The sequence below is a fragment of the Solea senegalensis genome, linkage group LG18, assembly GCF_019176455.1.
Source record: "Solea senegalensis isolate Sse05_10M linkage group LG18, IFAPA_SoseM_1, whole genome shotgun sequence".
Taxonomy (NCBI): Eukaryota; Metazoa; Chordata; class Actinopteri; order Pleuronectiformes; family Soleidae; genus Solea; species Solea senegalensis.
In genome coordinates this window covers 4,448,409-4,474,028 of record NC_058041.1, presented here as the reverse complement: position 1 = coordinate 4,474,028, position 25,620 = coordinate 4,448,409, and the positions used below count along the sequence as shown (strand labels likewise).

The 25,620-nt window shown below is 40.6% G+C and overlaps 4 protein-coding genes across 7 annotated transcripts in view; 3 read left to right on the top strand and 1 right to left on the bottom strand.

The window, feature by feature from the left end:
* shisa8b (shisa family member 8b) overlaps positions 1–5,355 on the top strand; it is a 28,155-nt gene extending 22,800 nt beyond the window's left edge. Inside the window, exon 5 of the mRNA XM_044014711.1 lies at positions 3,662–5,355. Within this exon, the coding sequence (XP_043870646.1) occupies positions 3,662–4,212 (551 nt within the window). The 3' untranslated portion in view covers positions 4,213–5,355. The remainder of the gene's footprint in view (positions 1–3,661) is intronic.
* Positions 5,356–9,730: 4,375 nt separating this feature from the next.
* Positions 9,731–11,881, bottom strand: desi1b (desumoylating isopeptidase 1b). The gene is made up of 6 exons (XM_044013733.1): positions 11,532–11,881; positions 11,342–11,363; positions 11,176–11,245; positions 10,987–11,096; positions 10,689–10,811; positions 9,731–10,402 (listed from the first exon to the last, which is right to left on the bottom strand). Exons 1-6 carry the CDS (start codon positions 11,617–11,619, stop codon positions 10,321–10,323), a joined length of 495 nt encoding a protein of 164 aa, XP_043869668.1. The 5' UTR covers positions 11,620–11,881; the 3' UTR covers positions 9,731–10,320.
* An 85-nt stretch (positions 11,882–11,966) lies between these two features.
* Positions 11,967–17,105, top strand: xrcc6 (X-ray repair complementing defective repair in Chinese hamster cells 6). Of its 2 annotated transcripts, none has more exons than XM_044013729.1 (13): positions 11,967–12,048; positions 13,064–13,147; positions 13,496–13,608; positions 13,890–14,031; positions 14,118–14,369; positions 14,452–14,638; positions 14,816–15,002; positions 15,104–15,272; positions 15,471–15,632; positions 16,048–16,177; positions 16,322–16,422; positions 16,511–16,627; positions 16,804–17,105. In XM_044013729.1, the coding sequence occupies exons 2-13, from the start codon at positions 13,075–13,077 to the stop codon at positions 16,998–17,000; spliced, it is 1,830 nt and encodes a 609-aa protein (XP_043869664.1). In that variant the 5' UTR covers positions 11,967–12,048; positions 13,064–13,074; the 3' UTR covers positions 17,001–17,105. The 2 variants fall into 2 exon arrangements, with proteins under 2 accessions (XP_043869664.1, XP_043869663.1); XM_044013728.1 differs by having other exon boundaries at positions 16,801–17,105.
* A 752-nt stretch (positions 17,106–17,857) lies between these two features.
* On the top strand, positions 17,858–23,792 carry LOC122759146 (immune-associated nucleotide-binding protein 1-like). Of its 3 annotated transcripts, XM_044013730.1 has the most exons (8): positions 17,858–18,131; positions 18,486–18,609; positions 18,829–18,906; positions 19,534–19,584; positions 19,673–19,723; positions 19,853–19,903; positions 20,150–20,200; positions 21,239–23,792. In XM_044013730.1, the coding sequence occupies exons 2-8, from the start codon at positions 18,564–18,566 to the stop codon at positions 21,967–21,969; spliced, it is 1,059 nt and encodes a 352-aa protein (XP_043869665.1). In that variant the 5' UTR covers positions 17,858–18,131; positions 18,486–18,563; the 3' UTR covers positions 21,970–23,792. The 3 variants fall into 3 exon arrangements, with proteins under 3 accessions (XP_043869665.1, XP_043869667.1, XP_043869666.1); XM_044013732.1 differs by lacking the exon at positions 20,150–20,200; XM_044013731.1 differs by lacking the exon at positions 17,858–18,131 and having other exon boundaries at positions 18,568–18,609; positions 18,742–18,906.
* The last annotated feature ends 1,828 nt before the right edge of the window (positions 23,793–25,620 follow it).

Genomic DNA, 25,620 nt, shown 5'->3' with positions numbered 1-25,620 from the left:
ATGTTTTTTCGTCTTATTTGCACATTAATACATCTAGTAGTGGATACACCCTCTAGTAGCAGTTTTAATGAATGTTCACAAGTTGAAGATAAAGTTACTCACACTCTGTATTCTATACTACTTTCCACCATTTCGTTTTAAAAACGGTTTTATTGGCAGAAACAGGGTAAACTCATCAGGCAAGGGCCTTGCTTTACAGCAGTTGCCATTTTGCACTGCCATGTCTCTACAGCAGCCCAAATGTCCGCCGGAGCAAGTGTTTTGTTTACGCAAATGAGGAAGGACATCCTTTTTGATATAAATAGGCCTCTATAGTTCCCTGATGTACATGAGATAAGGAGGATCGGAAGACAAATAAAAAGGTATAAAAAAGCACCTTGACCTTTGAACATAACACAACATGTCACAAAAATACTGCAAATAAAGAGACAAATGGCTCAAAAACATTGATGTTTTCCGAGTTCTACTTTTGCAGGGTTTTTTTTCTGCTGTACTTTCACGACGCTGTGTAGTTTTGTAAGATATTTATGATCTAACGGCAACATATAACATGTAAAAGTTAATCCAGCCTGGAGGAGACGCTGTAGGATGAATGTACAGTTCCATGCTTGCAAAGGTCACAAAAACACACACACACTCGTGCACATACGCATACACATGTTGTTCTTTAATAATAGTAGCAGGTGTAATAGTAGGCATCCCATGAGAATAAAATTATAATCCACCAGTTTGCCAAAGGCAATTCACTGCGTGTCAAGGTGGATTATTTTAACTTTATTAAACATGGAGTCTTTTTCCAACGACAACTACATTTTACACAAGGCCCTGAGGCCTTTGGGTAGGCCCTCGACACAGTTTAGCATCAGAGATGTAATCACAAAAACATTAATTGAACATTAGGTAGGCCCTTCCTCCACCTTAATAATAAATAATGGTCTCAGAAATATAAACTTGATTTCACACACAGACCAGTTGAAGCAATTGGTTTTAAATGTGTTGATGTCTCTTGTTTGGATGCTAGATGAAGAAAAAGGAAATGTGATTTTTTTTTTTGTTGGTCCTTTTTTAACGACAAATTACATGATAACTAAAAAAGTTAAAGACAATAATAATGTCATTATTAGCCTCATATGTGAAGGCAGTAGTCACGTGTCATTGGAAGATCATGTTATAGCAGTGAATGATTCAATTTTCTTTGGTTTAGTTTAGTTTTTACAAGAAAAGGGGGTTTTATAGATAAGGGCGAACCAGTGAGTCAAGCTAGCCCTATCTTGTGAAGCGAGTTTGGCAATAGCATACAATTCTTAAAATTAGATTAAAAGCAGGACTACAAGCAGAAAGAATGTTTATGTAGTCATTTAAAAAAAAAAAGACTTTGAGAATATGGAATGAAGCAAGTTTGTTATAGTATGAATGTCCAAAAATCAGATTAAGGACAGGACAGAACTGTTAATGTTAGCCTGCTAATGATGTCATCATTAGCTTATGACAGTATTAGCTTCTCAGGTGACTACAGTAGGCAGCAGATTGATGCTAACTAATTTAAAACTTGTCAGAAAGTCACTAGTTTTGACGCTGGTTGTGTTTTTGAAAAAAGAAAGAATAGATGCCATGGGTCTGTAAAGTCCTAAGTTGTTAACACTGTTTGGACTGTGTGCTTTACTGATAACTTTTATTTTCTTTCTTTATTGGCCTGGTTAATACTGTCTCAATTTCTGTTATTATATTCATTGTAATGTGTTTAACATCTTATGCTATATTGTTTGGTGTAGCATTGTGGCCTTAAGTTCTAACAGAAAAATGCACCAATATACTTGTTCCTCATAAATTGTTCCTATGAGAAAGGCAGGTCAAAAAAATCCTATGACCCTACAAATTCATGAATCGTACACACAGTCTAACACAATTGTGCTGCATTATACAGCCATGAATATTTCTTTGTCATAATTTTGAACTTGAATGCATTTTCTATAAACTTTTTTTTTTTTAAAGAATAGAGAAAAATATGAAAACCACACACACAAGGTTACCGATCACGCAGCCATGAAGCTTGCAGCAATGGCCTCATATTGCTTAGTTTATTTAAATAATGCTATGTGACATTCATGCCTATACACACACCCACACGACTCTGGGCAAGGGTATTTATAACCCCCACATCCTGACATAATTGTACCTCAATCCTCTCCATTACACTCAGTTTCTTCTTCCCGGTATACAAACTCCCTGTCTTCTGCTCTGTTTTTATTCCAATATGGGAGAAGCCGCTGTGTTTCACCTTGAGGGAACACACCAACTAGAAATATTTAAATCCCCAGCTTTCCCCTCTGATCTTCTAATAAACCTCTCCCTATCATCTTGACCCTCCTGTGCCTTCTTCTCACCGTCCTTCAGTCTCTATATACAGCCGACATTTCTAGTCCTAGACGTACAGACAATAATTTTGTAAGTAATTGTTAATTTGTGAATCTTATGGTTTAAAGGAGATATACAGTATATTGTTTAGAGGTTAAAAAAAAGAAACTTTTTTTCAGCCCTTTACTTGAGATGTATGTGTTTATATTTTACATAACATGCATAAAACATTGTGATTCATTTATCAAACATACAGTATATCTCTTGGAAATAAATGGTTTAAGTTTTCGGAATAATTACAGTCAATGGCAGTAAAAAATGAAACGGAAATATCATATTTTATGTACACATTTGCTCTTGTCATGATTTATATTATGAATTGATGACAAACGACGCTGGTTTTGGCCGTGGTAACAGGGTCTGTCCATACCATGACCATTTTACTGCATCAAATAAATATGTGGGGAAAAAGGTATTCATATGTATGTTTTTTTAATTTGGCCCATGATGACGCATTTACGATAGCATTCATGGCTAAAGTAAAAGTTTAAGATTTGGGAAATGGCATCATTGTTACAGTGATGACAGGGTTACAAAAAAACATACAGTCGGGCGATCCGAAAGAAAGAATTTTCTCTGGAGGCCAAATTAAAAGTTAAAACAAACAAAATGTCCAACTCTGTCTCACAAAATGAATGTCCTAACTCGATTTAACATTCTCCAGTTATGTTTTGCATCTTTATAGTGACATAGTTTTAGGCATACATATCTTTATCATAATTTCTAAGCCACATTTTTATCACTGTTTCCAGGAGAGAACTGAAATTTGTGTCGCTTTCACTCCCCACTCCAAAGTCCATGGAGAAAGTTGGTGATTTTACAACATGGCTCCTATGAGTTGTTGATCCACTGCTGCCTCCATTAGTATGTCCAAATGTGCTGTTTTGTGATTTTAGTATTTGAAATCCTTTTGTTCAGATTTACCTGAGTGACACAAATTTACCAAACAAGGCATCATTAGGCCTTCAGCTCCCTGTGAGATAAAAATACTGATATTGTCTATGGACTTTGGTGCGGGAGAGTGAGCTGTTGACAAACTATAGTTTTCAGTCAACAAAGGCTGTTCAAGATATTGTATATGTATATATATATATACATAAAGCATAGATTTTAAAGGTCGAGTCTACATTTTTCATGTCCAACACTATGAAAAAATGATTCCGTAACTTCCTGAATGAATGCTTTGTGCACAAGGCTAAATGTCACTTCTTCTGACAAACTGTCTTCACTCTTGTCATCATTACAGCGGACAGTGCATCTAGCAGCTACTACAAGAGCTTCCCACTCATGGATTTCTCTCACTACCAACCTGTGGCGCCCCCTGCCTTCCAGCCTGTACCAGTGCAGCCCAAAGACAAGTCCTACATCCACCAGTCCCTGCCAGCACAGCACGACCTCCATGGCCCCCTGTCCATCTCCATCCCCTCTAGCCATCTGGAGCATTCGCATCTCCCCAAGACCACACACCCGCTCCTCTCCAGCTCAGCCTTCAAGGCCTGGGAGCCAACGGCCCGTCATGTCCACAGGCAGACCTCTGTCCCGGGACAAACCTCGTCCTCTTCTCTGCATAGCTCCACAAGAAGACATGGCTACTCAACCAGGAGGCACGAGAGTATAGAGAACATGCCGGATCTCTTCTGCCAGCCCTATGAAGGGATGTATGGTGGAGCTGGAGGCGCAGCAGGACAGGGACAGGGACAGCATGTCCACATGCAACACCAATCTCAAACCCCCCATTACCACCACCCTAGGCAGAAGAGCTACTCCACCCACAGTGCGACTGAGGTGACCGTTTGAGCCCCAGTGCCTCAGAGAGCAGCCTGCTGCAAATACGCATGAATGAGTGGACTTTGGTGTTAGCGCCATGTCAGAGTTTGGGGCAGTTGGCCCAAAATGTGAGGGATATGAAGTGGGGAGGCACATTGTGACCGATGTGTGAGAAACAGAGTTAGATTAAGGAGGAAAAGAGTCTAAACAGAACCACAACTCTGACAGATTTATGGACTCAGGTTGTAAAGATCATTATTTGACATATAAAGTATACAGACTCTACATGAAGGGAAATCTAACCAAGGTTGCTCTCAGGTTCCTAAGGGTCTAACAGCCTTCACAGATTCTCGCCCGCCACAGTTTTGATGCAGCAGTGTAGTCTCAGAGGGGTTCATTTGTACGGATTGGAGAACATAACGACAAAAGTCATATGTGTATCATGCAAAGGTTTTTCGGTTTCAGGTCGTGTGTGTTAGGTTGCGTTTAGGTTCAGTATGTCTTAATTAACAAATACAAAAACAAAAACAACGATTCCATACTAAGCCTGAAACGGAAAAAAACGGACTCGAGAAGAAGTAGAACAATTTGATTTGACGTAAACATGGTTTATTATCCTTCATATTGCATTTCTGTAGTTTATCTGTGGGGAAGAAAATTATAACTCTGGACTTATTTGTTTATTGAATCTAAACAGTCATTTTTAACATTTGGATATGGCAACAACATCTTGGGAGGTTTTTGGGTTTTTTTTACTACTCAACATTTATTTCCATTTGCAAACATACAGAGAACAAATACACAACAATCACAAAGCAAATGTTTTCACTCCACCTTGATCTTCAAATCCAAATATCTTGGGAGGTTAAAGGTCATTTATTGAGCTCTGGAAGTAACGGCAACGTTAAAATACTGTACTTGCGTACCACAAGAGGAAGCTCGCATACCACTGGTGGTGCACGTTCCTCAGTTTGAGAACCATGGCCTTAAACAACTGGCCGTTATGCCTATGCTTCAAGACGCTACGTTGTGGTGCCTTCAAATGTGGCTGTGTTTATTGCGTTTGCTGCGTTTGACATCGTGAGTTGGAAAATTGTTTATGAGATGTGACGTTTTTCCCCAAAAATGGGACTGTTAAGGTTCATTTTTCAATTAAATGAATATATTATCACTTTAATCTTTCCAGAGTAGTTAACTGTGCAGAGACTGACACTGCCAGTGTTCTCACGAGTTAAAACATTTGAATGGCAAGGTCATATCGATCTTCTCACCTAACTCCCGAGTGATGACGTTCTACTCAAAATTAATTTATTTTATGAAATCTTTGGTGATTAATCCTTATAGAATTGGGGGGAAAATTATATTGTCCATTAAGGAACTAATCAATTTTACATCTCTGAGAAGTAAAACTAGAATAGTGAAGTTAGATGTGGTCAATTTAATCTATATCACATATGATTTGTAGGCTACATGTAACCATACATCATCTCAAGGTAACAGTTCAGGTCATTTCCAGGCTCCATAGATGCCTTTAGATGCCATAGATCCACTCTGTTGGATCTCCTCAAGTCTGCTCCTGCTTCTGCTTCGCTCCTCGTTCTGTTTCCGTCCCCGCTCGTCCCCACTCTCAACCACGTTCCACAAAGCAGCGTTTTTGCATTCTGTGCCATCAGGCCAAGCATATAGGGACAACATCCTCGGGGGTCACATTAACTGTGCGATGAGGACAATGCTACCAACATGTCAGCTCCCATCAGCCTCCATCCCAACCCATAGAGATGGAGAGGAGGAAGGAGGAAAGAGGGGGGGGGGACATTGTAAAGACCCAGAGGCTGGAGTTCGACTCAAAAGAAGAGAAAAGAGAGGAGGAAAATAGACAAACCAACAAACATGTCCACATGTTTTCCTTCCTCAGGCGACGGAAAGGGAAGGAGTCACTGTGGATCTGGGTCTCTTTACTACTGAGCTGTCCAGGTCAGAACTTAGAAAGTGTGGACGCCTGTGTGTAATTTCTAACCCCCAGGCCCCATTACTGGAGAGTTCACCGAGGCATTTCTAGTCCTGGAGCATTTAACATTTCTTGTTTTGTCTCCAAAGCCTGGACAGCAAAGGACAGTGTGCAGAGCTGCGGCTGTGAACAGGCGACACTTCTCACTGTAGTTGTAGGTGAAGTGTTACGTCTGCAACACTCCCCCCAGGGGGACTGCACGGTGGAGTGAACCGTTAACAACGTGTGCACGTGTCCACGAGTGCTTGATATTTGTTGCCCGAAAGAGCCCAGAGGATGTTTGTGACACAGTACTGTGGATTTGGTTTAAAGTGTGAAGTGGTTTTTCGGCGGCAGATTACAGGAGGAATAAAGATCGATACAGTGAAACAGAGCAGAAAACAAGAGCGGTGGCGAAAATGGTCAATACAACAGATAAGGGCTGAATAAGACGCCACTGACACAGCTTAACAGCACTTAACCCATAGTTTACCTAGTGCTTGGTAAAAGTATTGATTTCTCCATCCACATCAAGTGTGACTGAAATGCAAATATTTTTATAACAAGAAGAAGGTTTTTTTTTCCCCTTTTTACAGACAATCGTCACTACTGTATGTTCTCATTCTTTTGTCGAGATCACAGACTATATCTCGTTATCACAGGATAACAAGGCTCATTTTCGCGTGATAACAAATAATTTAAAGGTTGTATCCTTTTTACCAATATTTTTTCATTGGAGTTGAGAAACAGCAGCAGCATGTAGGCTCCATCACCTTCCAGTAGTTGAAAATGTCACAAAATGGAGAATCTACTGATCAGTGCATTAGGCTGTACTTCAGTCAAAGGTCAGAAGTGGGAATTTTCAACTTCCTAGTCAGAAATTTCAACTGGAACAGCCCCTCAAGGTCGGATTTCCAACTTGAAAACCCGGAGTAACCTCACAAACCTAGCATTTCAAGATGGCTGACACTCGTGTCAATAGTAAAAACACTACTGCTACTTTTACCTAAAAGTTCACTTGGCCTGAATTTTTTTTCCAATTTAGTCGCAAGAGCATGTGCAAAGTACTGCGTTATAGCTTACGACTGCTACCGCTAACAATGGCTAGCCTAAGATATGTTTGTGTCCGTGTTTTTTATCAGACTTCAACTGGAACGCCGTCAACTCTGAGGCGGCGCCGGTCCCAGTTTGGACTTATCTCACCATCGCGAGATAATGCGTTACTCGTTAAAGTCTTGTTATCGTAAAGATGATTATGCCGTGATCAAGATAACGGAATGAAAAAAATATATTAAGCCAACCCCACACTAGAGGATAACTGGCCAGGTTTCGGTCTCAATCTGGCCCTTCCAACAATCGTGGGCTGATGTGAACAAATTATCTGTAGTCTGAGGGATTAACAGACACGATTTTAACGTCATCAGACACATCAGAGTCTTCCAGATTTCAAATCATAATCGTATTAAACGTGTTTGATATTTACGACTCAACAGCTATTGGGGGCGTGAGCAGAATCCCCCGATAACCAATGAGAGCGAGTTGAATAGGAAACAGATGTTGCATACTTTTGTTTAGAACCGTAACTTTTTTCTTTTTTTGTGTGTTTCTCAGCACAAAACATGCTGATAACACCGACTGTCCATTAACAGTATATTCTGAAGTCCTTTTAAATCACGTGAGTTTCTGTGAGACTGGATCGTCTAGCCTGTGCTTTCTCAGGATTAAAACCTAAACTCAAGTCAGATTTAAAAATCCACCAGTGTGGGGCAGGCTTTTGCGACCATGGTCACTCTTGACTTTTGTACAGAAACAAAAAAATAAGATTATTTTAGTTGTTTGGTCCATAAAGGAAAAAAAACGTTAAAACTCGATGACCCCAAATGTCATGATTTGTCCACAAACCAAAGATATGCATTTTTATGAAGCAAAGCAACTAAAAATAATCACATTTAAGAAGCTTAAATAAACCACAACCAATAAATCAAGACCCAAGAAGAGCTGTATATTGATTAACATTGAGTTTAAAATGTTGAAGGTTGAGACGGGGCACAAAAATCAGATTTCAGAAGCAACAGATTTAGCAGAGAACGAGTGTGTCCGAGGTTTGTCATGGTATGAAACCTTTCTGCACAGCGTCCATCTCTTCTTTCTACATATTCTCATACAGTATGTTTAAGGTGAAAATTTGTCATCTTTTTGTACATTTTTAATCCAGTGCATTTGAACACGGTTTCATGTCGTGTGCAAACATCATGTGAAAAACCATTGTCTTCTACTTTATTTATGAATATAATGTGTAAATATGCTTATTTAATGGAATTTCCTACATATATTTTTTAGTTAAATAAGGGCTGTAAAAAATTATGGTTATGAGTATTTATTGATATAACAGCAGTTAACAGAATCTATTATATTACGATGATGATTTTTAGACATGAAAACACAAAACTTGACTAGAGAGATCTTTATTAGTTTTCTAACGTGCACTAGAGGAGAGTTTTCACATCTGTAGCAAAACAAAGTGACACAAATTGACTATAGCGTAGGACAGAGCCAGTAGTGAATACAGTGAGTGCATTAAAATGTTTTTTTGTGCCAAGTAAAATGAGGAGAAAATCATTCCATGTTGTCACAGTGAGCCTCAGTCAGCTGGTTTGATGTGTTGCAGCAACAGGTAACTATAATAAATGCACAAATACAAACATAGTAGCCAAGTAAATCCAGTGTTTTGGTGTAATATTCAGAAGGGCTGCAAATAAGGGTTATTTTCATAAATTATTATTAATTAGTCATTAGGTCCATGATTTCTGAATAGTGTGACAACTTGTTTTAGCCTTGAACAGATTAATCGGTTATCAAATTGGTTGACAGTTAGAGAAATAATTGATTTATCGTTGCAGCCCTAGTATTCGGTATGTAGCAAAAAACAAACATGTATATACGGTATGTACCTGTGCTTCTTATAACAGAACTCATTTGTACCCAAAATGTTCTCAAGCTGTTCTTCACAAGAGGATCGTTTATAGTTATCTGAGCCACTTTTGATGATGAAATATTAAAAAAAAGAAAACTGTGAAAATACCATAAGGGTTTGGTTTGAATCATGTTTCTTTTTCAAAAAAAACTTTCGGTCAAAACACTCTCATCATCACCGGGCAGCGGGCACCTAACTGGGTCGACTAAACACTCAACAACAAGCCCTGCAAACACAGACTGTGACAACATGACAGCTGTTCTCTGTCTTTAAACTAAGAAAATGTATTTATGGTCATGACAGCAAATAAAGGGTTACAACAATATGAGGGCTTTGAGTTATCACGTCACGAGAAAAACACTGATTCACAAAGACATTTTTGGTAATATACAATGTATTGATCAACTTATGCCATAAAAAGTTGTATTGAACCTGCAGTGACACCCAGTGGCTGTTTTCTGATACTACATTCACTCACAACAGTACCCTGGAAACAGGCAAAAGACATGATGTTGATGATGATAGAGCTGTTAACTCTAACAACTATATTTAAGAGTCACAGCTTAAAAAAACCCTCAAAAAATTCATATATTTTAAATACTTTATTATATTTTAAATACAAATAGGACAATGATCGTGTGAGTTAAGCTTCTATTAACTTCAGTAAATCACGTTATTACAACTCCTTACCCTATTGTTCAGTGCACAAATAAAACATTGATTACAAAGTGAATCATAATAACCTATATATGAGCCTTGTGAATGTATCCATGGATTTAAAAGCACTTATTATTACCGACAAGTAGACATGCTTTAGGCAATAAAAAGTATAAATATGTTGTTACCTCCAAAATCAATGAACAGTAACAGCACCATAGAAGAAAAAGGACATAAGGATTTAAGTGTTTCTTAAATGTTATAATTTTTCTTATATATATATATATATATATATATATATATATATAATATATTTTGGCCCCATTATTTGAATATACACATTCAAACATACCTACATCTCCCCTCCCTTAGCTTCTACATTTGAGACACACCAACATCAAGTTGTACTGTGTAGAAAACTGTCCAGTAATGACAGTGGAGATGGACGGTGGTGAACATCTCACTCACATTAACACCCTTGAATAAAAACATTGTCTTTAACGTGCACAGTCCTATCTATCTATCGCTGTCCGGATATGTTGTTGCCTCCAGGATTTATGGCCATGGAATCCAGGAAGGGACGGAGAGCCTGGCCGAATGGCCTAAAGAGAAGAAAACACAGCAGATGGTGGCGTTACACTGATACTGACTAAGATGTGAAGTGGTGAGGGGAAGTTGGAAAATAAATAAATACAAGCATGAAGAAACCAAAGTCCAACTGAAACACAAAGATGCTTTGTGTCAAAAGAAAAAATACTACTGAGCAGCAAAATGCTGCTTTATGGTGTGTTTTAATGTGGATTGATGCTTAAAACGCTAAGACACGGTTTCATTAAAAGCGCTGAAAGTCTGAAAGAGAGAGAGAGGGGAAAAATGGCTTTGACTCACGTGGACAATATGTCCGATGGAAGGTCTGTAATGTACGATGGGATCTTTCTGCCCGTTAGGAACTGAGCCACCTCGCCGCTGAAAGTGTTGCAGTTGTGCTCGAACAAGTTGTACTTGTCACCTCTGTGTGCGGAGAGAACCAGGTGTGTAGAGAACACTTAACATTAATTTACAGTGCGTTGTGTTTTTTGTAAAACAATGAGAATGGCTGCCTATAGGGTGATAACAGAAGATTGTTTATATAGAATTATATAGAAGATGTTCACTTTACTCCATGCATGAGACTGAGGTTTTTTACCTGTATGTGGACTCTGCCAGTGAAGTCAGATAGTCAATTAAGATCTCAGTAGTGACCTCAGTGTTGCCCAGGTCCACTATGGAGTCCGGGTCACCTAGAACAGTGCCGCCCTAGGACACATGACATTCAGTAAACATCTATGTACACCTTGTTCAGGGAGTTTCAATTTCCTAATGTAACCAGTCTTACTGGTGGACAACTGCTGATGCCTCCTCCACCAAAGAAGTACTCCTCACCATGGACAACAACAGCAGTGTGCCTGTAACACACAAACTCACACTTTCTAGCAAAACAAGCCCATGATTATGAATGAAACCAAACAAATAAACACAACTAAGGAAAAAGCTGCACTCACCATATTCCATCAAGCTGTTTCCCTAAAAAATGGGATAAAACAAACATGATAACTTTGGATGATGCAAGCAGTTTTAATTGAAAAAAATAAATAAATTCAAGCCTCAGGCCCGAGCATCATCCCCGCTCTCTCCTGATTTCTCTCGCCGCCTGAGGAGCACTGACTTCGGCTTCGCTCGTCAGAAACTCACCTAGCATGGCCGGACTCAGTTGCCTGGCCATGCCTCTGGATATGTCGTAGATGTAGAGTTTCACTGGGAAATTGTCGCGTTGGTCCATTAGAAAGATAAATTGCAACCACAGCTAATTCTGCTTAAATTTTAATTCAAAGTCAGCTGACTATTTAGCTTAACGGTAGCTAGCTAGCAAACGGGTTGATATTTTTGTATATATATCGTTACGGTAACAAACACAAGGCAGAATGTTGAAACTAAAACGAAGTTTAAATTTAAAAAATCTAGTAAAAGTAGACGGAGATGACACAGCAGAAGTCACTGTGTCACACTGTAAACAATAACACAGAATAGCCTGTGAATGACACGCCCCGCCCACTTCACCAGGATTGGCTACGATCTTTGACAAACACTTGTCTGACCAATAGATGACGAGACGGCCATGACGTATTGTGAGCGTGCGCCTTTACTTCCTCAACACCGCCAGTCACTGAAACTCGTCCGGACTTGTTGGGAGAAGTAAATCAGTGCCTTGGTAAGTGAAATGTGCAGGATTCACTTACTATGTATGTCCAGTTACTCTTAGTGTTTATGCCATTACGTTTGTGTGCACTGTTTGTAGAGCTGTGAACGAAACGGTCCCCAAAAACCCGAACTGATGAAGCGAAAGTGTGGCTAATAAGCAGCTAAGCTAACTCGTGCTAAAGTCATCTACTATGTTATTAACCTGTGATTTAACCAGGTGAATGCCATTGAGATTAAAAACCTCTGTTCCAAAGGAGACCTGGAAATGCACTGCAGTCAAGCTATGTGACACTGGTTTCTCCTTGTTCAAACTATCTGACGCTGAATTTGAACGCCCTCCTTACAAGGTTTTTACGGTAAAAAAAAAAAATACACAGAGAGCGCCGTGTCACAACTGAGCAACTGCATGAAGAAAGTTCTCTAAATGTTTTGAGTGAAAATTAAAAAGTTTTGTTAAGCACACATCTACTATATCAGACTATCAGACATTTTACTGTTCAGTATTTGAGAAATTACACGTTTAAAGTCCCATATTCGCACTTTTTAATCAAATGGTTTTTGTTTTTATCATTTTGAAAACCGGATGTAGATGTCATTACAAAGGAACTTGACGCATTGTATCGCGGGCTTTTTACCGTAAAATCCTAGAAGGAGGCACATCTTGTTATTACCCAGTGGTAGTGTTCAACAAAGTATTGCGCTCTGATTAAGCTTTTAAAGCATACGTAAACATTGCATTCAGGACATAACTGTTTCTATTCGTCATCTATGATGTATGTATGTATATTCTGTATTATCACTACAAAAATACAATACATGACATTATTGCAATGCACCTTCTCTTAATCCTGTTTAAATCCAGTCCACATGCTGTATTACCACCTAGTTGGAATACCTGCAGTATTCCAACTGTACTGTGTGTCTTGGACCTTGAGTCTGAAAATAAAGCTTATCTATCTATCTATTCCAAGGTCCTTTGTCTTTCCTGATCTTTTGTCTTGTTAAACTGCTTTTTGCATGGACAGGAACAGTCCCAATGGCAGAGTGGAACGCCTACTACCACAATGAGGACGAGGATGAAGAGCAGGAGGAAGGAGAGCAATCTGGAGGTGAGATTACAAATTACCATGTCTTATCTTATACCAAGGCTATCCAAAGTGGGTAGTGTAACATTTTGAGACTGAAACATACAATGCAGCATTGTTGTTTAATATGTAAATGCTAAAATATTGTTTAATAAAAGAATATGGAATATTTGTACTTGCTTGCATCTGGATGCGATTCAATAGGTCTCAGTAGTGACCTCAGTGTGGCCAGTAAACAATAGGTGTTTACTGGTCCTTCAAGGGAAAACGTTTTGGCATTCTTGTGTTATTCTGTCTATGTGATCAGATAGGTGAAATCAAAGCCCGTAACTTTGTTTATCAAAAACAAATAAGGATGTCTGTCTTTCTCAGAGTATTACAAACTCACAGGGAGAGACAGTTTGGTCTTCTTGGTCGATGCTTCCAGGGAAATGTTTGTTAAAGGTGAAGACGGAGAGCCATCTAACTTTGACATGACTATGGAGGTAAGATGGACACTTGTCTTTGTCGTGTGTTATGACTTTTATTTGAACAACCACCTTGTACAAAAATCTTACATATATTCAATTAGATATTTATTAGGGTTTGCAAGAAATAGTATTGAGTCATTTAAGATATTTTCTATGCAATGAGGCAGCAGTAAAGTTGGGAAAGTATACATGTTCAAGTTATGTCTAGGAAGAGAGATTGGTTTGACTAAAATTGTTCATGCCCTTTTTCATTCAATAGTCTGATGATAACAAGTGTCTGTGTTCTGTCTGTGTAGGCCGTGCGCAGTGTGTACACCAGTAAGATCATTAGCAGTGACAGGGACCTGGTGGCTCTGGTTTTCTACGGCACAGAACAAAGCAAAAACCCCAAGGACTCGTTCAAGCACGTCTATGTGTACCATGACCTCGATGAACCTGGTAAGAAATGAAAAATTGCCCAACACGTCCTTTTGGTGCCCTTGTTTGTTCTGTATGTCCTCCTTACATGTGTCTGTCTTTCACAGGTGCAAAGCGAGTGCAGGATGTGGACGCTCTGCGTGGTGAAAAGGGCGCCCAGTTAGCAGCTGAGACCATGGGCAGCGGAGAGACATCATTAGGCGACGCCCTGTGGTGCTGCGCCAACCTGTACAGTGACATCAAGCTTCGTCTCTCACACAAGAGGCTCATGATCTTCACCTGCAGGGATGAACCACATGGTGGCGACAGCGTGAAGGACCGACAGGCTCGCACAAAAGCCAGTGACCTCAAAGAGACAGGTGGGTCTGAAGTAAAGGCTGCTGGTCCCTAATGCTTTTAATTCCTGTAAGCTGCCATTGACTCACCACCCCCCTCTCTTAGGTGTTGTGATTGATTTGATGCACCTGATGAAACCTGGCGGCTTCGATGTTGCTCGGTTCTTCTGTGACGTTGTCAGTCCACCAGAGGATGAGAGTGAGCTGGGGTTGCAGATGGAGCCCTGTGGCAAACTGGAGGACCTCAAGAAGAGGGTGCGGGCCAAAGAGCAGAAGAAGAGAACCATGGCAAGGTAGTTTCAATAAACTTCCAGACTGATTGATGTTGTTCTCGCTGCTATACCTCCTGTATCCCTTCCTTAAATTTGCTGATCTGTGTTTTCTCCCCTTTCTGGTCATTCTTTGTGTATTTATAAATAACGTAACTCATCTTCTCGCCTGTTCTTCCCATCCTTGCCATTTTTTTTTAGATTAAACCTGATTCTGGGTGAGGGTTTGAATGTTGCCGTGGGACTTTATGCAACTGCTGTGAAGGCCACAAAACCTGGTTCCATCAAACTGTACAGGGAAACCAACGAGCAAGTCCGCAGCAAAACCCGCACATTCCACACTCAGACTGGCAGCCTGCTGCTGCCAAGTGAGATTAAGAAAGCACAGGTAATGCCAGCACAAATATGACTAATCTGAATAGACACCATTTAATTTTGTTGCCACTCATCAATCTCTCCTTTATTTTCATGTGTGTCTGTCTGCTATAGATTTATGGTAAAAAGATGATAGTGCTGGAGAGGGATGAAGTGGACACCATCAAGAGGTTTGATGACCCCGGATTGTTACTCATTGGATTCAAACCAATGGAGAAACTGAAACTGCACCATCATATCCGGCCTGCCATCTTCATCTATCCTGAGGAAAATGAGATTAAAGGTACTGTTACCTCTTCATGACGTTTTCTGGCATAAACTCTGAACCAGAACCTAATTTTTGAGGAACTGGTCATTTGAATTGTGGATAGGTTAGGAATACAGGTCAACTGGTTAAGGTTAAGGTGAGGGATAACATTTTCAGATACATTCATTAAAAATTCATTAAAATCTAAATGAGTTTTCTCCACCTCCTCCTCAGGCAGTGCATGCCTGTTCTCCGCTCTGCTGACGAAGTGTAGGGAGAAGAACGTGTTCGCTCTGTGCCGCTGCATCTCCCGCCGAAACTACCCTCCGCGATTTGTTGCCCTAGTGCCTCAGAAAGAGGAGATGGATGAGGGACGAGTACAGATCACACCACCAGGTAATAAAAAAAAACAACCCAATACACTGCTGTTTTACTGGGGATGATTAAGCCAAAATATTATATTTATAATAATTAATTAATTAATTAATTAATTAATTAATTATTAATTATAATTTAATATTATATTTTTTTCAGAAAATAAATTAATAAATAAATTACAAACATGGAGTAATAGAAGTGGGAAGGGTAATTTACATAATATGGCTTGTTTTGAGAAACACATGAAATGACTGATAAATGCCGCAGTGTATATGCAAGGCCTGTATGTGGCACTGTAATGCTGCCATAAATGGGGACAATAGCTTACGAGATTCAACAGACATAATGAACATTAACTCTCCTCTGTATTAGGTGTATTAAATGTGTGTGCGCTGTAGCTTGTTGACAACTTGTCATCTCTCGCCTGTATCAGGTTTCAACGCCTTCTCCCTGCCGTACGCCGACGACCTGCGAACACTCGATCCTCCCCAGTGTCCTCGCGCCTCACAGCCACAGGTGGACATGATGAAACAAATTGTCTCCAAACTCCGCTTCAAATACAGGTATGTGCCGGTTTTTTGATTTTCAGTTCAAAGATGCCCTAAAATGTAGCTTATCTCCAAATTTGATTCTAAAAAAGGTGTGTGTGTGTGTATATATATATATATATATATATTTCTGTTTTGGTTCTTCATCATGTAATACAGGAGCGAAGCGTTTGAGAACCCGGTCATCCAGCAGCATTACAGGAACCTGGAGGCCTTGGCTCTGGATATGGTTGCTCCAGAAGAGACAGACGACCTCATCAGTAAGATGCACACGAAACCAGATACCCTGGTTGCTCTTGTGGCTGGCTCTTCATCTCACACTTCCCTCTGTATCCTTCTCTGTCTCAGTGCCAAAGGTGGAACAGATCGACCAACGTCTGGGTCCTTTGGTCCAGGACTTTAAAGACCTGGTCTACCCTGCCTACTACAACCCGGACAACAAACCTGCTGCCAAACGCAAAACAGGTTCAGAAGTCAAGTTATAAATGAAATCATTCATCACTGTGTGTTTGTCTTGGCAGTACCGTACATTTGAATTGTACTGCTCCGTTTCACAAAATGGTCTGAATGGGTATGATGAAGTTACTAATCAGTTCCAATAACTTGACTCAGTCACGCTTTTCTTTGTTGACCCACAGCAGATTCAGGAGGCGGAGCTGAAAAGAAGCCGAAAGTGGAGGTGTCGGAAGACGAGCTGAAGGCCCGTGTGCAGAACGGCACTTTGGGAAAACTGACAGTGTCGGTGCTGAAGGAGGCCTGCAAACAATTTGGGATTCGGACAACAGGGACCAAGAAACAGGAACTCATTGACGCTGTTACTGGCCATCTGGGTTCATGAAGGAAGTCTGAGACCTTCAGCCACGCACTAAATGTTGTGATCTAAAGGGCTTTAAAGGTCGGAAGTGTGTGATCACTTTAAAATAAAAAGTGTTCTATTTTCGTAGTCTTGTGTCTCGCTCGTCTCCCCACACCACCAATGTGATTGTGACTTCATTTTTTGATTTATCCCCAACAGAAAACTGAAAGAAAGATGGAAAATGTTTGTTTACTTGGACAGAGGGAGAATCTGCACTGCTGTTAAAATAGTTTTAAAAAGATAATACTTGGATGCAGCCTAGTCTCTTAAAACTACTGTGAGAGGTGTGAGTTTTATGCAATCATGCTTGTAGAATGTCAATGTCATCATCTACAGATCTCTCTCTGTCTGTTCTTACTGGGAACGGCGTGAAAAATAGGGGAGATGTTTGAAAGTCACGAGTTGTGACACACACACACACGCACGTCTGGCATGAACCAGTTCATAGTATATTCCTTTTGTATGTATTTACTTTAAGTGAGAGGCTACCATCTCACCGTGTTTCTACCTGTGAGTTTTTTGCGCTCTGAGAATTCCAGAAGACCACCACAGTTTCTTGATACGTTCGATAAAGGGAGGGGTGACTATTAGAGTTCATACGTTTTTACACACTGGACCTTTAAATCTTCCGCGTGGCCTGTGAGGTTTGAGATCAACCTTTCCGACAAAGACATTTCCTGTTCTTGCTTGATACGATTAAACCTAAAATAGGCTGTACCATAAACGCAGCCATAAAAAAACAACAAATAAAAGAAACCTATTGTATCCAGCCTGCTTCTAATATGTTTGATTGTGAATAAGTGCTTGTGTTAATGTTCTGTACAGCCAAGGCAGCATTTCCAGTTCTTCTTGAAGTGACGGTGAAAGGTGTGCCCTTCCAAAGTGAGAACGCAAGCATTAGCAGCATACCTGGACCTTGTCACGGCATTGTTTTGCCACACAGCAGCACAATATAAGAGGCTGTGTTCCTGTGGAGGGCAGGCCTGCGCAGGCGAACGCCGCCACACAGCAGCAGGAAGAAGAGATCAGCATATGACTTTGAGCACATGTGAGTCACATCAACTAGTGAGTCAGATGGTTTTCCTGGAGGAGGATTATCAGACTTCACACCAGGTAATGGAGCTTTAAGAAACTTAAACTCAAAATTATAGAACCAGTATCAGATTTCCCAGAGAAGTTGCTGTTTTAATTAGGAACTTGTTAATGTTACATCAGTGTCTTACTTGTGTTCCTTCCTGTTTTGTCCAGTTCTCCCTTGATTAAAGTGGTTCTTCAACTCTCAAATCTAATCTCACATCGCACTTTAAACCTTGCTATCCTATACTTTCAAAACATACACGCAACAGGCTATGGATCCTCTCATAGGTCTCTCTGTGTCATAGAAACTATCTTGCACTTTTTTTCATTTTCATTGTAATCCTACATCATTTATAACAACAATACACGTTAACCACTCCGAACTTTCAGGCCTTTTATACTGAAAGTCACCCGGAGCCTCAGTGCTGCCATCTATCTTCTGGCTGAAAGTCTGACAAGTGCTAAAACATGGAATGTCAGTGCGAAAAGGACAACGCTGGGGAGGCTGTTGCAGGTAAGGTACCATTTTAAAGGTCATGGGGTCACAGAGGGGGCCACACGGTTAGCATGGATGTGTTTACAGGCCTCCAACGCTGCAGTTGTTTCGCAGTTTAGAGTGTTTTTAAAATCCCAATTTCTCTATTAGGTGAAAGGTTGAACACATGGTGAGTATTGAAAAGCATCGCAGTACTAATGTCCTCCGCTGTGTGTGTGTGTGTGTGTGTGTGTTCAGGTTGGTGGATGGGCACCAGCAACGTCCAGTTAGGAGCTTTCACCGTGGTTGGGTATCTTCTCTACAGATTTTCTCAGAGTCAGTCACACACACACAGCGACACTTCACCTGCACGAGTAAAAACGAAAAGATCACGTATATTTGGACTTTATTACCACCTCCATTTTTAAACCTTAAACCCATTTATTCATTCACTCAACACACATGACCATAAATACCAAATAAACTAGAGGTCTCAAACTCCACTGACTTAGGGGCCACTGAGCTTCTGGTCTGGTCAATAGGGGGTTGAGTTAAAAAACGATGGCAATATTTCAGTTTCAATTACTTTTCAATTATTTCAGACTCATTATAACTTGATATATTAAATGTCGGACAGCCTGATCGATTGGGAGGGCTACATGTGGCCTGTGGGCTGCAACTTTGAGACCTCTGCCTTAAACTGTTAGCTGTTAAACCCATTAATGTTCATTTACCACTCAGAAAATGCATTGAACGTTTCTCATCAGAGGCTGATGTTTCACATTCACACCAAATGGAGATCACAATACATTTACATATTGATTTATTTAGATGTGCGCATACATGTTTTTCAGTTGTTTTTACCAGACTCACTGTAGGGGCCTGAAAGAATATTGACGTGTTAAATTGAATACATTTCTGTCTTTTATAATCCTCCTATTAAAAAAATGCTTCTCCATGCAGCTCTGCCTGCTCTGATTCGCTGGCCGATTCGTCTTTTCTGCTCTTTAACCGGTGAGTTCGCATCACATGACGCTGACCTCTGATGCAATGGGGAATAATAATCTAACGTGAGTGAAATAATGTTTGGTTTCTGCCTCAGGTCTGTCAGCTCTGTGGAGCTGGGTGGGCCGCCTCGTGGGAACAATACGTGGTATTAAAATATAAACAATATTTATAATAAACCATTTTAAATGTCATACATGAAGCTATACATATATATATATATATATATATGTTTTAAAAAACAGACAGGATGTTGACTTTTCCATTTATGTCTCAGGAATCCAGAACCTGTTTAAATTTCTGTCGCGAGCGTGGCGCTTCATCGTACGTAAGTGATCCGTGCTTGTGGTTTGTTTTTCACCCTGTGCAGCAAATTGACTTTTTTTTTAAGTAAAGGTAAACATAGATGTTTACAGTGTGAGTTTGAGTAGTGAGAGGGAGTTTTTCTTTAAAAACTAGCAGACACACGACAGCAGTGTTGTATCTACACAGAAGGGATCAGGAGTAATTTAGGGACAGAGCTGCACAATAAGTAAAATCACAGGCCTGTAATTTACAAGTCTTCCTCCATCAGGTATTTCCCACAAGTTCAAGTGGCTGTCAGCTGTTATCAAAGCTATCACAGGTCAGTGATACTTTTTTATCTTATGTAGTTACTTATGTTGTACAACTCCCAGCTTCCTTTCTTCCACGTCAAGAGGCTGAGACAAGTTTGTGTCTGCCAGTGACACAAAGTCAGATGAAAAATATATTTTTTTACAAGACAATAGAGCTATTCTGATGTCAAAGGAGCAGAGCTGAAGGCATCATGTAGGGTTCTTTTTTTTGACATGAAAAGCAAGCTGGAAACACTCAAGCAGCCATTTCCAAACCCAAGAATCATCTGCAGGCCCACAGAATCACAACTCCGATTAACACACAAGAATACAAGATGAAAAAGCCTAATATTATTTCAGCCTGAAGATACTGACATATTGAATCAGGTTGGTTCCTCTGCGTGTGTTGTCTCATTGACGTTTGCACGTTTTGCCAATGAAGTACTTCCCGAAGACCACACTCTGGATGACGGTACTAAAAGTCGACCAAAATGAAAAAGTAATTTACATTGAATAGACATTTTTATGGATTTACAAAGTGTTGGAATCTTTTTTTGCTAATGTAAATATGTAATAAGAATAATAAGTTTGATTTCTAAAGTGTCTTTGTTGACACCCAAGGTTGCTGTACATGGAAAAAAAAAAGAACAAAAAACTATCAGGTGGCAAAAACCTGCAGGAACAAATGTCGCTTCAACATTGATTTAAAAGACTCCAGGATTATTCACACTCATAATTTTAATATTGTGCTTCTTATGCTACAACCAACAGTTGTTAAGTTTAAAGTTGTGTTTAAAGTTTATAAATAACAACACACATTTGTCACCAAGCTCAAAGCTGCAAATCTTATTGGTTTAAAACGTCATTCACCTGCTAACAGTGATAATCACACAGAAATGTTGTCTGGGTTGACTCTCCTCTTTTATTGATGTATTTATTTATTTGTTTATTTTCTGTGATGCTTTTGTGTGTGAATCGTGGGTGTTGTGTGCTTATCGATCAAGCCTTGTTCTCCATGACGGCAATTGAGTACACATTTATCTAAATCTGTCTGTCGACCTCTGCAGGATCATCTGGAGATGAAGCCCAGGGGTCAGTAGGCAGCGGCAGTCCCAGAGACCCAGGTTTAAGGCTGATCCTCCTTGGGCCCAGTGGAGGAGGACGAACCTCCCTGGCAAACACGTTGTTGGGCAGCAAAGGGAGAAAATCACCCGTGGGTCCTCTGATGGAAAGCACCAAATCTACGGCAGTGGTGGACGGCAGAGAGGTTACAGTGGTCGACACCCCAGATCTTCTGGGTCCATCACTTGGGGGCAACAGGAGAGCGAAGGAGGCTTTGAGGAGCCTTCAGCTGGTCAGTCCTGGGCCACATGCCGTCCTGCTGGTGCTGCAGGCTCCACACTCTGGCAGGGGAATCAACCAGGATGCTCACCGTGCGATCCAAGCCACCATGGAACTGTTTGGAGACGACGTCTTGGGGCACATCATCCCTGTGCTCACCCACGCTGACCTCCTGGGTCAAAAACATACTACTGTAGATCAGCTGCTGGATGTGGACACTGATCTGAGAAGGACTGTGTCTCTGTGCGGGCAGAGGCCTGAACTGGTGGACGACAGGCCAGACTGCCCCCCAGAGGCACAGAGGACGATGAGCAGGCAGCTGGTGGGGCGTGTGATGGAGATGAAAGAGCTGAGGGGGCATTTTGTCCACAAACTGCAGAGAAGGGAGGAGCGCTTCAGGGAGGAGCTGCTGACTGACATGGCATCTGCACTGGCAAGAAAACTGGGACACATGTGAACATGAGGAGGAGGAGGAGGAGGAAGAGTTTAGTGTTGCTGTTGTGTCTTTCTGTGCAAAAACAAACGTGCAATTTTGATTTTTAGTGCAAGACTGATTCTCTGCCTGAGGTATTTCCGTCTCTCCACTGGTTCACCGCTCTTCCAAATGAATTTACTACTGCTGGCGTTCGTTTTGGTTCTCAGAGTGCCACACATGCTTTTGGTTGGACATCATGGTCACACCAATTAGATTTTACTATTTTCATGCGTCATAATTCTTCAGTTTTTGCATATGTTTTTGCATGAGCTTCGTGCTTCGTGTTTTCATACTCTTCTCCACTGCGTCACTCACCTCCTTCTTCTATAATTCATAAAGGACATCAAACTTTTAAGACGAGCAGGGTATAATAAACAAAAAGTCATATTGGGACAAAAGCACGGCAGTCCAGCTCGTGCTTTGTCCAGGAGCTTCTGTGGAGCTTTGTGCAGCTGCAGAGAAAGTTTTCCGACATATTTGTAGGATTAACATGATCCCTTTTTAAAGATACAATATGGAACTTTTCTGCATTATAACGTCTAAAAATGACAAGACGACCCCTAACACAAACTAGGTATTTGTTGTTGTTATTGCTACTACATCCCACCCCATCTTGATTCCTCCCCTGGAATCAAGCTGGAGTATGCGGGATCAATAGATAATTATTGAGTTTTAGTCACAGGTTATTTAAAAATATTTTGGGATTGCAACTCCATCTCTGAAACTCTCCACCCATATTGACACATGTTTTATTTAATGTCACTTTTTGAGTTTCTTTGTAGTATAGAAAGTTGTTGTCGGTGCCTAAGTTACAATCTTTCCACTGAAAAGGCCTGATTGCAGAGTTATTATTGGTCAAAACCTCCTGTAAAAGCTGTAAACGGAGCCAGATGACTTGATTTACACGACGCCGAGAGGTTTTTATGGAAAATAATCCTGCCTACTGTACCTTTAATGACTCGAACTACAAATGACACCAGGAAATCAGACTCTGTGTTCAGGGAGAGATCTTCACAAGCAAAGGCTGACCTCCAGTTGAACCACATGGGTTTGTCCGGCGCATGATGATGCAGAAGCGCCAGCGAAGAAGACACCCACGTCTGCGTTTCTGTGGTCAGAGTCTGAACTCTAACCTGGAAAAAGAGAGGATATTAACGAAAGCACGTTTCACACTGAAATGGAGATGCAGCTGCGGCCTGGGAGCACTTAGGGATCGTCTAGAAGGAGCTGCGGGAAGTGGGTGATGAAAAAGTAATTTGCCCTCCACACCCTCTTGTCACCACAAGTCTGAGCTTGACCATGACACAGAGGGAAGCACGAAAAAAAAAGTCATTTATCTTTATATGTTTGTGTTGTTTTGCTGAATACAAAGAAAAACTCCTCTTAACTCTTACTGTTCGAAGAGGTATAAATCTGAAGAGAATAAATCTGAGGAAAACATCAAAGATAACTTATAAATACTTGAACCCAGAGATCAACTTTCTCCATCTGAAAACAACATGTCCATTTCTTAGGTAGCACTCTGCCTTTTTCTCAAGGGCAACTATGTGTCATAGTAGCAGCTTTATTGACCCACATTATACGCAGCATGTGAATCGATTGTTTCCGCTGGATTACTTGTGTTGCAGCTTGAATTCCGCAGAGAAAACTGACCTGAATGGATATTTTTGCTTAAGAAAGGACAATTAACCAAAAAATGAATTTGATGTAATAAAAATCTGTATCATCATTCATTTGTTTTAGGTTAAAATATGTGATACTCTGATATTCCATACTGAATTTATTGATAAATGTCTGCACAATGACTCATGACTTCTTCTCTGAGCCCCTCCCGGATATCTGAGCTCCTCGCGTCTGATGCTTGAGACTCTCCAGATGACGTTGTGTACTTGCCATGGACACTAGGAGCTGTGCGACACTTTTGTGGAAACGTCTGCAGAGAAGAAACACCATACTGCTTCACTGCTACGGTAAACGGTACAAGTAAACAAGTAAACGGTAAACATGTCCGGTCTCCATATGGTGTGCTGTGAAACCACGCAAGACGACGGTTTCTTCTCTGCAGACGTTTCCACAACAGAGTGCAACATCATGATGAAAAGAAAAGCCTGTTTCTTCTGTGTAAAGCTCCCATCGTGTCACAAAATGATCCTGTGGTGCGATTAGGGTGTATGTGTGTGTGCTTACTCTGAGGTGGTGGGACACCCCCAAATCAAGTCCATCTTGTTTTCATATTGATTTAATAATACAAACATACAGTACAGTTGAGAATTAAGAGTAAAATACGGGGTTTTGCTCACTACCTATAGTCAATTTTACTTAGTTTATCACTTTTACTAATTAAAATCCAGAAAATAAAGTAAACATGTTACGCAATGAAACGTCCTGAACATAGGGCAATTTCCAGAATTATATAGCATTAGTGGTATTAGGGTGTACGTGTGTGGTGGTGGTGGAGCCCAGAAACAAATTCATTTCAAGGCCCCATAAACACTTGCGCAGGCCCTGTATTTTAACAGATGTTTTCATATTGATTTAGTAACACAGGCATACACGTGGACGTTCATGTGGACGAAGGGAGAATTCCCCCCACTTCACACACTGATTACATTACTGTATAGTTGAGAATTAAGAGTAAAATGTGGGGTTTGTGAGTCCGAGGGGAGGAAGTGCTCCTCCCCTGTCTGCTGTGACGCAGGCGGCGAGAGCAACATGGAGCCAGACGGTACTGCGCATGTCAGAGAGAGAGAGAGAGAGAGAGAGAGAGAGAGAGAGAGAGAGAGAGAGAGAGAGCAGAGCAGGAAAAAGTGTCAGAGACAAAGGAGAGAGGAGGCTTTGGGAAAAGAGGAGAGACACATTCACACTCACTCTGGCTTCTTAACCTTTTTTGTTGTTTCTCACAGCGCTTCGTTAGCACATTCGTGTTGTTTCACCACCGGAAGTTAACGTAACCAGGTGAGTCCTCGCGGCGACACAAGACCAAGTTATGAGGCGTACACACACACACACACACACACACAGAGCAGCTTGTGTTTTTGTGTCTCGTAGAAGAAGAGCCACAAGTACAAATGTGACCGTTACTGTCATGGAATTATCTCCACCTGTGTGTGTTTGGTTCCTGAATCTAACAGCAGATATTCGTCTGTGACGCTGTCTGTGTAACGTGAGTGTATGATTCTGTGCTATTGTCATGTTTTCTTTGCTAGCGTACTGAGTAGCCTGCTTCGTCTTATACACGGCACACACTGCTGCAAATGTTTATCTTCTTCTTCTTCTTCTTCTTCGATAGCACTGTAGCAGCTTCATCTGTCAACAACAACAAAAAGGGGTTGTTCGATGCAGAGGTTCTCAATTTACATGATAGAATGTTGTATATTCATTCCTTTATCCATCCCACCCCCCTCATGTATATCTCTTGGAATAATATGACCATATATTAAACTATTTTGTCAGCTATTTCAGATTGCAAAATCACTAAAAAAATCACCTTAAGTGGATCCATGTGAAAAGTTGTGCCACTGACCCCCATTTGAGAACCAATTTTTCAATGTTTCTAGCTGCTGTTCACTTGCAGTAGGTTGGTCACTTTTGTTTGTGTAACTCAGTGGTTCTCAAACGTTTTATATCAAGTAC

Coding starts and splice junctions, on each gene's coding strand:
- desi1b (XM_044013733.1), bottom strand. CDS start 11,619: ATGGACCAACGCGACAATTTCCCAGTGAAACTCTACATCTACGACATA. Junction 11,097..11,175: donor GCATCAGCAGTTGTCCACCA/GTAAGACTGGTT, acceptor CATGTGTCCTAG/GGCGGCACTGTTCTAGGTGA. Junction 10,812..10,986: donor CTGGCAGAGTCCACATACAG/GTAAAAAACCTC, acceptor CTCCGCACACAG/AGGTGACAAGTACAACTTGT.
- xrcc6 (XM_044013728.1), top strand. CDS start 13,075: ATGGCAGAGTGGAACGCCTACTACCACAATGAGGACGAGGATGAAGAG. Junction 15,273..15,470: donor TGAGGAAAATGAGATTAAAG/GTACTGTTACCT, acceptor CCTCCTCCTCAG/GCAGTGCATGCCTGTTCTCC. Junction 16,628..16,800: donor TGCTGCCAAACGCAAAACAG/GTTCAGAAGTCA, acceptor GTTGACCCACAG/CAGATTCAGGAGGCGGAGCT.
- LOC122759146 (XM_044013730.1), top strand. CDS start 18,564: ATGGAATGTCAGTGCGAAAAGGACAACGCTGGGGAGGCTGTTGCAG. Junction 19,724..19,852: donor CCTCGTGGGAACAATACGTG/GTATTAAAATAT, acceptor TTTATGTCTCAG/GAATCCAGAACCTGTTTAAA. Junction 20,201..21,238: donor TGTTATCAAAGCTATCACAG/GTCAGTGATACT, acceptor CGACCTCTGCAG/GATCATCTGGAGATGAAGCC.